Source organism: Salmo trutta, chromosome 8 (assembly GCF_901001165.1).
Source record: "Salmo trutta chromosome 8, fSalTru1.1, whole genome shotgun sequence".
NCBI lineage: Eukaryota > Metazoa > Chordata > Actinopteri > Salmoniformes > Salmonidae > Salmo > Salmo trutta.
The window spans coordinates 16,538,813-16,551,216 of record NC_042964.1 but is presented as its reverse complement, the minus strand read 5'-3'; the positions used below and the strand labels follow the sequence as shown (position 1 = coordinate 16,551,216).

The following is a 12,404-nucleotide window of genomic DNA, read 5'->3' as shown; positions in this document are numbered from 1 at the left end:
ACAATGCGGACTGAGACACACACACATAAACCCAGACATTCTTATAATTATTAATTTCTTTATTTTCTCCTTTTCACAAGATGAATACAAACACCATGCCAGCTGTATGCCTCAACACCAACAGGAAAATATCAACACCATATAATTTCCAGATCTTATTTGGTGCTTATCTTTTTCATTCATTTTGGGGGTTTTGCATATATATGTATCTACACAATGAATGGCATGGGATGTGGTTTTAAATGGATAGTTAAATAAACCAATATGTAATTTGTGTTAGTTTAATTTAACCCTTATTTTACCAGTTAAATTGACTGAGAAGTCATTCTCATTTATATCAATGATCTGGGGAATAATTACAGGGGAGAGGAGGGGGGATGAATGAGCCAATTGGAAGCTGGGGATGATTAGGTGGCCAGATTGGGATTTTAGTCAGAACACCAGGGTTAACACCCTTACTCTTACAATAAGTGCCATGGGATCTTTAGTGATCACAGAGAGTCAGGACACCCGTTTAACATCCCATCTGAAAGACGGCACCCTACACAAGGCAATGTCCCCAATCACTGCCCCGGGGCATTTGGATATATCTTTTTTTTAGACAAGAGAAAAGAGTGCATCCTACTTGCCCTCCCGACACCACTTCCAACAGCATCTGGTCTCCAGAGACCGACCAGGACCAACCCTGCTTAGCTTCAGAGGCAAGCCAGCAGTGGGGTACAGGGTAGTATGCTGCTTGCTTCCTTACCCTGTAAGCAGTCTATGAACAAGAGAAGACAGCAATCCATGCTTGGGTTTTGTTTACCTGGTCACTGTCTCCATCTTTTTAACATTTATAGCACAAAACCAATTTAACTGAATATCTGTGATATTAGCATATTTCACATTTCATGTCCAAATCATCTTAAACTAACTTTATTGAGCTAGACAATCACATTTTGGCACTGGGATGATTTGGACATGGAATGTGAAAATGCTTATAAATCAGGGATATCAACTGGTTTTGTGCTATAAACCAAAGCATGGATTGCTGTCTTGCCTTGTCCATTGACTGCTTACAGGGTAAGGAATCCAATGTACTTTTGTAATTTGGGTGATCTATCCCTTTAAGTCTACTTTTGAGACATAAGACTACTTTTGAAGTGTGCAAACATGTGCCAAACTTTACATTTTTGAGTGTAATGCCCCTTTAGGGGATGTGCAATAATCTAGAACAATCTGATTAATCTAAACTTCTTGTTATCTTGGCAGATAAACGTCTTGGCAGATAAGAAAAGAAAGAAGGCTGCATCAAAAGCTAGGGTGGAGAAGCATAGAGAGCAGCTGCACAGAAATCCAGAGCTGCTTGAGCAGTACAGAGGAAAGGAAAGAGAGAGGTATAGAGAGAGGAAAAGTTGCAGTCATGAGTGGTTTCAGAGTTGGAGTGCTGATCTATGATCGATTGCAGAGCTCGCACTCCGGACACTCTTATTAAGCAGTGCAGTTAAGGTCCTTGGGGGAATCTTGGGGAAAAACGTATTTCTGCGCCTGAAAAAGAACAAAAAGAATAAGCCCAAAATGCACCACCAAAATGGCAATTACTTGAGTGAAATCACATTTCCTCTTTTTTCTCTTTTCCACTCAACTCAATCTAAACACATTTGCATTTGAATCATATAGCAGTCACTCCTATCCAGAGTGACTTACAGTTCGTGCATTCATCTTACGATAGCTACAGTAGGTGGGACAACCACATATCTCAGTCATAGTAAGTACATTTTTTCTCAATAAAGTAGCTATCAGCAGTCGGTGCTAGCACAGGAGAAAAAAGTCAAGTGCGAGTTCACAAAAGGCAAGTGTTACGTGAATTAAGTTATCAATGTTCTTAAACCGAATTTCAATTTAACTACTCAGTCTGCCCCCCAGAGGGTGTAAGATTCTGGTTGAATGAAGCAGACGGAGACCCAGCTTACAATGGTCAGAACGTTTATTTACGAGAGCTCTAAAATCCATACAATGCACACAGCCTTGTATATTACACATTTCGGCATACAAATGAACTTACATCAGTAGAGAACTCCACCCCGCTTTAGGCGGCTGTATTTTTCCACAGTACACAGACCACTTGTCTCCTTATCTTTTGCCAGCCTAGCTGTTTTCGGGCAGTTGTTTCCCTCCCTAACTTAGGGAGGCCCATTTTCCTGTTCCTTTCACAAGGTCGTCCTATCAACTATGCCCTGTTCATTTTGAAATGGTAACAGTGTCTTAGTCTTAAACAGTCTACTCACACACATTAGTACATTAACATTATAATCACTCGGTTATACATTTTCAGGGTGAAATCATTTAGTCAAACCTTTAATCATATAATTTCCATTACAGCAAGTGAGTTAGTATTAAAAATATATATTTTGGGGGGGGGGCGCTGTAAGATTATTTAAGATACTCTTTGAAGAGGTAGCGTTCCAGACATTTTTAGAAGATGGGCAGGGACTCTTTTAAAACGACATATACTATTATACAGACTATAGACTACTGGTATATTAGATATGTTTTATTCTATTTGTCTTCTATTTTTTTTGATAACGGAAGCATGGTGGTATGGTAACCCAATTGGTAACACAATTACAGGACATCACTATCTGTGTTCTGAAAGAGGGAGAGAATGTAGAGAAAGAAAGAGGAGAAAGTACCATAGATTTCCTCTTCGCTCCAGTCGCTGCCTCCCTCCCCACACCATCTCGTATAGACTGCTTTAAGCTTGACTCTGTACTGGCATCTCTTGTCATATGAAACCTTCACTGGTACATGTTCCAATTGTATTTCCTTACTCTGGAAGAAACGTACACAGAACCATGAGTGGAACTCAAATAGTGTACTATTTGACTGACAGACCCATGCACGCACACACACAAACACACAGCAGATGTCCAAAGCCCTTTATTCTAACACATTCAGTAGGTCTGTAAAAACTGTCCAGTGACTAAAGTTCTATTTTTATTGGTGTAATTCACATACATGGCCTGTCTCATGTTGACAATAGCAGAACGCCCAACCCTTCATCTGACCCATATTCTGTCTGCAGCCAGCTAAACTTAAGCCTCTTTATCAGTGTATTTGTTTATGGATCATTAAGTATTTCTACAAACACAGGTTCTGAAAAGTTCCCTGTTGCAAAATAGGGAAATATTATCTCCGTGAGACTAACCTGTATAACAATGGCGCAACTGAGTGACGTGCAGTGCTTTTGGAAAGTATTCAGACCCCTTGACTTTTTCCACATTTTGTTACGTTATAGCCTTATTCTAAAATTGATTAAATTATTTTTTCCCCCTCATCAGTCTACACACAATACCCTATAATGACAGAGAAAAAAATGTTTTTTAGAAATGTTCGCTAATTTATATTTAAAAAAAACTTCAATATTATATTCACATAAGTATTCAGACTCTTTACTCAGTACTTTGTTGAAGGACCTTTGACAGCGATTACAGCATCGAGTCAAATCAAAATCAAATCAAACTTTGTCACATGCGCTGAATACAACCGTGAAATGCTTACTTACAAGCCAAAAAACCAACAGTGCAGTTCAAGAAAGAGTTGAGAAAATATTTACCAAATAAACTAAAGTAAAAGATAATAAAAAGTAATACAATAAAATAACTAGGCTATATTCAGGGGGTACTGGTACCGAGTCAATGTGCGGTGGTACAGGTTAGTCGAGGTGATTTGTACATATAGGTATGGGTGAAGTTTATAGATAATAAACAACGAGTAGCTGCAGTGTAAAAAACAAATGGGGGGTGTCAATGTAAATAATCCGGTGGCCATTTGATTAATTGTTCAGCAGTCTTATGGCTTGGGGCTAGAAGCTGTTAAAAAGCCTTTTGGTCCTAGACCTGATGCTCCGGTATCGCTTGCCGTGCAGTAGCAGAGAAAACGGTCTATGACTTTGTTGACTGGATTTGACATTTTTTGGGGCTTTCCTCTGACACCGCCTAGTATATAGGTCCTGGATGGCAGGAAGCTTGGCCCCAGTGATGTACTGGGCCGTACGCACTACCTTCTTTAGCGCCTTGCGGTCAGATTCCGAGCAGATGCCATACCAGGTGGTGATGCAACCGGTCAGGATGCTCTCGATTGGTGCAGCTGTAGAACTTTTTGAGGATCTGGGGACCCATGCCAAATCTTTTCAGTCTCCTGAGGGGAAAAAGGTGTTGCCGTGCCCTTGGTCTTGGTGTGTTTGGACCATGATAGTTTGTTTGTGATGTGGACACCAAGGAACTTGAAACTCTTGACCCACTCCACTACAGCCCCATCGATGTTAATGGGGCCTGTTCGGTCTGCCTTTTCCTGTAGTCCACGATCAACTCCTTTGTCGAGGTCACAATGAGGGAGAGGTTGTTGTCCTGGCACCACACTACAAGGTCTCTGACCTCCTCCTTATAGACTGTCTCATCGTTGTTGGTGATCAGCCCTACCACTGTTGTGTCATCAGCAAACTTAATGATGGTGTTGGAGTCGTGTTTGGCCACACAGTCGTGGGTGAACAGGGAGTACAGGAGGGGACTAAGCACACACCCCTGAGGAGCCCCAGTGTTGAGAATCAGCGTAGCAGACGTGTTGTTGCCTACCCTTACCACCTGGGGGCGTCCCGTCAGGAAGTCCAGGATCCAATTGCAGAGGGAGGTGTTTAGTACCAGGGTCCTTAGCTTAGCAATGAGCTTTGTGGGCACTATGGTGTTAAACGCTGAGCTGTAGCCAATGAACAGCACTCACATAGGTGTTCCTTTTGTACAGGTGGGAAAGGGCAGTGTGGAGTACTATTGAGATTGCGTCATCTGCGGATCTGTTGGGGTGGTATGTGAATTGGAGTGGGTCTAGGGTATCTGGGAGGATGCTGTTGATGTGAACCATGATCAGCCTTTCAAAGCACTTCATGGCTACCGACGTGAGTGCTACGAGGGGGTAATCATTTAGGCAGGTTACCTTCGCTTCCTTGGGCACAGGGACTATGGTGGTCTGCTTGAAACATATAGGTATTACAGACTCGGTCAAGGAGAGGTTGAAAATGTCAGTGAAGACACTTGCCAGTTGGTCCGCGCATGCTTTGAGTAAATGTCCTGGTAATCCGTCTGGCCCCACAGCTTTGTGAATGTTAACCTGTTTAAAGGTCTTGCTCACATCGGTTACTGAGAGAGTTACCTCACAGTCGTCCAGAACAGCTGGTGCTCTCATGCATGCTTCAGTGTTGCTTGCCTCGAAGCAAGCATAAAAGACATTTAGCTCGTCTGGTACGCTCGCTGGGCAGCTCACGGCTGGGTTTCCCTTTGTAGTCCATAATAGTTTTCAAGCCCTGCCATATCCGATGAGCGTCAGAGCCAGTGTAGTAGGATTCAATCTTAATCCTGTATTGATGCTTTGCTTGTTTGATGGTTCGTCTGAAGGAATAGTGGGATTTCTGATAAACGTCCGGAATAGTGTCCTGCTCCTTGAAAGCGTTAGCTCTAGGCTTTAGCTCGATGCGGATGTTGCCTGTAATCCATGGCTTCTGGTTGGGATATGTACGTACGGTCACTGTGGGGACGATGTCGTCAATTCATTTATTGATGAAGCCGATGACTGAGGTGGTATACTCCTCAATGCCATTTGAGGAGTATACCATATGTAACATATTCCGGTCTGTGCTAGGAAAACAGTCCTGTAGCGTAACATCAGCCGACCATTGTCAGCCGACCACTTCCGTATTGAGCGAGTCACTGGTACTTCCTGCTTTAGTCTTCTTGGGTATGACACTAGAAGCTTGGCACACCTGTATTTGGGGAGTTTCTCATTTTCTTCTCTGCAGATCCTCTCAAGCTCTGTCAGGTTGGATGGGGAGCATTGCTGCACAGATATTTTCAGGTCTATCCAGAAATGTTAGATCGGGTTCAAGTCCGGACTCTGGCTGGGCCACTCAAGGACATTCAGAGACTTGTCTCAATTCCACTCCTGCATTGTGTTGGCTGTGTGCTTAGGATTGTTGTCCTGTTGGAAGGTGAAACTTCACCCCAGTCTGAGGTCCTGAGCGCTCTGGAGCAGGTTTTCATCAAGGTTCTCTCAGTATTTTGCTCCGTTCATCTTTGCCTCGATCCTAACTAGTCTCCCAGTCCCTGCCGCAGAAAAACATCCCCACAGCATGATGCTGCCACCACCATGCTTTACTGTAGGGATGGTGCCAGGTTTCCTCCAGATGTGACGCTTGGCATTCAGACCAAAGAGTTCAATCTTGGTTTCAACAGACCAGAGAATCTTGTTTCTCATGGTCTGAGAGTCTTTGGGTGTCTTTTGGTAAACTCCAAGCAGGCTGTCATGTGTCTTTTACTGAGGAGTGGCTTCCGTCTGGCCACTCTACCATAAAGGCCTGATTGGTGGAGTGCTGCAAAGATGGTTGTCCTTCTGGAAGGTTCTCTCATCTCCAGAGAGGAACTCTAGAGTTCTGTCAGTGACCATCAGGTTCTTGATCACCTCCCTGACCAAGGCCCTCCCCCGATTACTCAGTTTGGCTGGGCGGCCAGCTCTAGGAAGAGTCTTGGTGGTTCCAAACATCTTCCATTTAAGAATGAGGGAGGCCACTGTGTTCTTGCGGACCTTCAATGCTGCAGACATGTTTTGGTACTCTTCCCCAGAGCTGTGCCTGGACACAATCCTGTCTCGGAGCTCTACGCACAAATTCCTTCAACCTTATGGCTTAGTTTTTGCTCTTAACTGTGGGACGTTATATAGACAGGTGTGTGCATTTCCAAATCATGTCCAATTAATTGAATTTACAACAGGTGGAGTCCAATCAAGTTGTAGAAACATCTCAAGGATGATCAATGGAAACAGGATGCACCTTATCTCAACTGTGAGTCTCATAGCAAAGGGGCTGAATACTTATGTAAATAAGGTATCTGTTTTTATTTTTTGTAAATTTGCAAAAATGTCTTAACCTTTTTTCTCTTTGTCATTATGGTTATTGTGTGTAGATTTCTGAGGATTTAAAAAAATTCATTTCACAATGAGGCTGTAACGTAACAAAATGTTGAGTAAGTCAACGGGTCTGAATACTTTCCGAAGTATTTATGCAACCCATTAATAACCAAAGTTTAAATGAAACACTTTTCTGGGAAGCATAAAAGATAACTGCACTTGCCAGATTGTCAATGTAAATAAGAATTTGTTATGAACTAGTTTTCCTGGATAAATAAAGGGAGACATAAATAAATCTAAATATCCACACATCCAGGGCTTACCAGAGACTCTTGACACTTGTTGTAGTTTAAGATGAAATTCCAGCAGTGGACAGCGCCTATGTCCGGAGGGTCCCAGCTCAGGATGAGATTCTGACCTTCCTCTGTGATCTTCACCTTAGGGGCTGGGGGCTTGACTGAAGAGAATCAGACATACAGTATAACATTAGATAAATTAGAGTATTGGTAATAAACAGTACTGCATACTTGAGAGAATAGTCGTATCATATAATTACTCACTGGTTGGTCTATTTTCATAAAGATATAGCTTTTTTATATTAAAGATATTTTTACTGACTTCACTTCCTGAGGTAAATGTGTTTGAATGTTTTTCAGATTATACCATGAGGATATCGTAAACATTTGTTTTTAACTGTTAAAAAATGTGGTATGGAGATATTCTTACCATGATATCTAGGAAGCACCAGGAAGTTATTCTGTACAGTTAAGCCATCGAGAGTCCCATTGACCTTGAAGTAGACGTCATATTGAAGGAAGGATCCTTTCAGGTGACATCCTGTCCTCTGATCATCTCTGTTCTGGTACTCACTGCATGCTGCTATGTGGGAGGGATCAAGGTACCTGAAACATAAGGGATGAGAGGGATGACAATCTGTCACTGCTCAGCTAAACCGACACAGCTAAACTGGCACAGCTCAACCGACACAGCTAAACCGACACAGCTAAACTGGCACAGATCAACCGACACAGCTCAACTGACACAGCTAAACCGGCACAGATCAACTGGCACAGATCAACTGACAAGGCTCAATTGACACAAATATTCACAGTGTTCCAGGAGTTCTTTTACCAGTTCAGTTGTTATCTGCTGAATTGGGTAGGGATGGATTAGGGGATTTTGACAGGAGGTAGACTAGTTCTCACCCATAGTAGAGCTGGAGGTCTGAGGCCTGATTGGCTGGGAGCCAGCTGCAGTTCATTGCCTTAGAGGAGTAGAGGGAACACTGGAAATTCTTCACCAACTCTGTTATGAGAGAGAGAGAGCGAGAGAGAGAGAGAGAACACAGACTCATGGCAGACTACACAAATAGGATCAGACAAAGAGAGAGATGGAGATTTAAATGTTGACCTATTAAGGTTTTCCATCCTCTCTGGTAACACTTTACTAGGAGCATAGCCTTAAGCTGTGTGGCTGTTTGCTCAACCCTTTGTTCAATATTTTATTGGATGAACATTACCTACCGTAAACTATAATTAAATGCAAGGGAATTTCAAACATGTAAAACAATATTAATCGCAGCACATTGTTCATATTATAGTAGACACATTGGATATAGTTCAGAGGGGTTTCACCTGTCCCAATTCATATAGGGAAAAATCCTTCCACTTAAGTCAACTTTTCACTTAGTCATGCAATGATTTCAGTGGGAGACTGAGTGAATATTCAAAGTTAGGATTTGCCCCAGTGATTGTTACCTACCTGTGGGTTTAGTGATGGATTTGCTGACAGGTTTGCTTATGGTTCTGCCTGTACAGTGTTTGGGGTTTGTTTGCACTGTGTAATTCACTGCATCTTCCATAGCGAATCTATACTCTTTATACAACTTGAAAGTTGTCTCTACTTTGGGCCTCCTCTGCAAAGAAAAATGTTATCTGTAATTTCAAATTCAGTGTTATATCTTAAATTATTATGGTGTATATTAAAATGGCCAACAGGTTAACATCACTTCATATCAGATGTTTCTCATACTTTAAGACGTTGTAATTTATAAAGTAGCTATAAGAAAAGTTTTGAAATTGGTGAATAAATATTTTACTTGGCTTTTGATATATATTGAATTGTGATTCATATTTTGCAGGAATTGTTTTCTATTATATGCATGAATATGTGTTCCCATTCAGTCTATGCGTACAAACCAGTCTGTATTTAAATAAATTCCAAATTAATATTTGTATTAAAATAAATGTCGCTTTCATGGGCCCGAGTGAAACAGTCGACTCACCTCTCCGATCCTTGTAATGATCATGTAGTTCACCTTGCATGATGCATCTAAATCCTCTGGTGCGTTCCACGACAGCTTTATACGGAATTCAGACTCCCACGTCAATGACAGGTTGAGCGGCTCAGGGAGAGCTGAAGAGGTGACAAAAGACGAGCAGTGTAAACTACTCTGTATGGCTATGTGATGACCAACTGCTATATATGCTATAACTATATACATCATCCTTGGTATGCCTGATCCACAAATCTGTTTGGTGTAGACCCTAGTTACAATTTCTGAACAATATGACTCACGGGGGTAAAGCATCAAGGCCACACAACAAGAATAACCCATATGATTTATAGTTAGGCTACATCAAAAAGAATAGGCTAATAATCGTAGTCCTTGTCAAAATAACATGTTACAATGGATGCAGATTTGGCTCAGGAATCCAACATGTACTTTCATAAAAGGCTTTCCTACTGAAAATGATTAAACAACTTGTGCCACATACAGTATGACTTAAAGGTAATGTAAAGTCTACACAATTGCATTACCTTTCTCAGCTGCAGTCTCTGTTGCGACCAAATGAATAAAGTATTGTAGAACCAAGATACATTTCAAATGTTTCAAAATCATGTTGTCCTGTACGGAATTCCAAAGGTAAGGTTCTCAGAATTGTCAAGCAGTGGCCTCCCAAACTGAGAGAACAATGCAACTGCCTCTGATCTGATTGGTCACAGGATAGTGATTGATGTCTCGATCACAGGGGTTATAAAAAGATCCGGATTACTGCTGGTAATCTGTTCTTCCTGAAAAGTGATGAATACACATACTGCTGATGGGAATAGGGCAGGGCAGTGTGTGTGTGTGTGTGTGTGTGTGGGTGGGTGGGTGGGTGGGTGGGTCGGTGGGTATGCATGCAACCAGGCGTGTTGATTCTTGCCATAGCAGGATTCAGGAAGATTAATCTCAATTCATTAGCTTGTTTTCAGAAAACCAGCTGGTTGCCACACCGACACTAGCTAACCCTTCCAGCAACCCCTTCACAGCGAGGTGGCTTCTTACAGGCAGAAGGCAAGTTCTTAACTGGCTTGTAAAGATGGAATCCTTAATGCCCTTACAAAAAAAGATTGCCGTTTTGAAACTGCCATAAAAGTGCAGTAACTGCAGTCGACTATTGTATTTTGGACACCAAGGTAAACACAGTTTCAAGTTGGATATTCAACAGATATTCGCGCATTCAAATAACTTCAATAGCTTTCAAACCACTTGAGCCACAGACTCCAAATAAGTTTAATTATGTTGGAAAGATTGCGCACAACATTGCACAGGTCTATTTTCACGATTTGGACAATAATTCGCTTTCCAAAGCTATTAAACATGTGGAAATGTGAGCAGCATTTTGTATTCCTAGTTGAATTAGTTAGGGAGCGTAAACAAAGTACAAACTTTTTTACATTCAAATGTCAATAGCTCCTTGGTCATGTGACCTAGTTGACTCAAACAAGGTCCAGAATGTCCACTGACTACCCTTCTATATTGCACACCCTTTAGTTTGTCCATTTTCATCTCACAAGATTTTACAAAATGTAAAATTTAAATAGCTCCTTGGTCCTGTGACCTAGTGACTTCAAACAAGGTTCAGAATGTCCACTGACTAACCTTCTATATTGCACACCCTTTAGTTTGTTCATTTTCATCTCACATGATTTTACATACATTTTTCAAAATTTAGAATTTCAGAATATCCACTGACTATACCATCATATCGCACACTCGGATGTTTGTCTACTTTCATATCATGCTATTAGACTTATATCTGTAAGCTTTGCAGGCCTTCATTTCACATGGGTGTTAAACTTTTTTTTTTAAGTCAACAAATGTTCCACCCTCTCAATAACTATCTTTCACATGGACACTGAAAAGATCTGCAAATGGCTGTATGTGGTATGGATCAAGGACAAGAGAGGTGTTCGAACAGAGGTGCTTAAAGGAAGGCGCACAGGTAGGCCTCATGAAAAACAATGTTTCATATGCTCTTTTTAATCACAGTAATAGGCAGTGATTTGTTAGAGTGAGCTTGATAAGGTGAAAGAATCATTTTCATAGCATCCCTTTCATATACTGAACATTAAGACAAATCCTTCTACGTTGAGTATTAGAACGCAGTTTACATAACCTGATAATGACTTGATATTTGAGTGCATTCACAACAAGCCACCTGCAGACAACTTACAAAATGCAATAGTGCAAAATCATTTAAGGGATCAATACATTTCTATATTGCCTCCCCAGTATCTGCATGAACCATCAGTTCAAGTGTTTTTGGTTGACCCTGCTGGACAGAAAGAGAAGGAGGAATGGGAACACGCTGCATTCAAATTCAGGTTTTAGTTATTCCATTGTACTGGATCTAATACATATTAGCATTTTACCTACATTCATAAGTGTAATAATTTTTTATGCCATACTGTGAAAACTCTCTTGGCTGCTGGCTCTGTCACTTTCAGATATGCGCAGAGCAGACTGAAAGGGAAAAGGGTAGCTCTTGACTTGAACCACAGGGGTTCTCTGTAAAGAGAGAGAAATCCAAAAGGCACAGACACACCCCTTGACTTTCAATTGGCACCGTTGACCTGTATGTATTCTCTCCTGATTGGCTCTATGGTGCACAGTCTGGCAGTCTGACTAAAGTGACAGAGGTATGAGGAGAGACATCCTCCTTTGTATTTATGGGAACAAATATTTACTAACACTAATCCTATTCTTGGACAGTTAGAAGACACAATGCATCAATGCAACAATTTTTTTTAAAACGAATTACTGTCCATGAGTAACCTCTGTGACGACCCTCCCACTCTGTCTGCCGTATTCTCTCTCTCTGTTTTTGTTTCCTTATTAGGATGCCGGTGGGCGGAGTTGGGAGGGTCGTCAACTACATGGGAAACATCTGGGCTCGGGTGTGTTTCAGGATAAATAGACCTCTTCCACAGTCAACAGGGAGACTCTCTCAATGCAGACATGTTTGTTGATTTATGTTGTGGTAGTTGTGGCTTTTTGGTTATTTGCTTTGGCACCTTTCAACACCCTGCACTATTACATTCAGGCATGCAAAACGCTTACATTACTGATTACACACACTGTTGTTTTTAGTTACTTTATTTAATAAATATATATTTTGATATTCCTTGTCTCCACGTTGTCTCCC

General features: G+C 41.3%; 1 protein-coding gene across 2 annotated transcripts; it reads right to left on the bottom strand.

Annotated features, from left to right (window-relative positions):
* Nucleotides 1–591: 591 nt before the first annotated feature.
* On the bottom strand, nucleotides 592–9,996 carry LOC115198279 (interleukin-13 receptor subunit alpha-2-like). Of its 2 annotated transcripts, XM_029760146.1 has the most exons (8): nucleotides 9,751–9,995; nucleotides 9,215–9,345; nucleotides 8,692–8,845; nucleotides 8,136–8,235; nucleotides 7,657–7,832; nucleotides 7,254–7,387; nucleotides 2,673–2,811; nucleotides 592–1,527 (listed from the first exon to the last, which is right to left on the bottom strand). In XM_029760146.1, the coding sequence occupies exons 1-8, from the start codon at nucleotides 9,830–9,832 to the stop codon at nucleotides 1,484–1,486; spliced, it is 960 nt and encodes a 319-aa protein (XP_029616006.1). In that variant the 5' UTR covers nucleotides 9,833–9,995; the 3' UTR covers nucleotides 592–1,483. The 2 variants fall into 2 exon arrangements, with proteins under 2 accessions (XP_029616006.1, XP_029616005.1); XM_029760145.1 differs by lacking the exon at nucleotides 592–1,527 and having other exon boundaries at nucleotides 2,553–2,811; nucleotides 9,751–9,996.
* Between the last annotated feature and the right edge of the window lie 2,408 nt (nucleotides 9,997–12,404).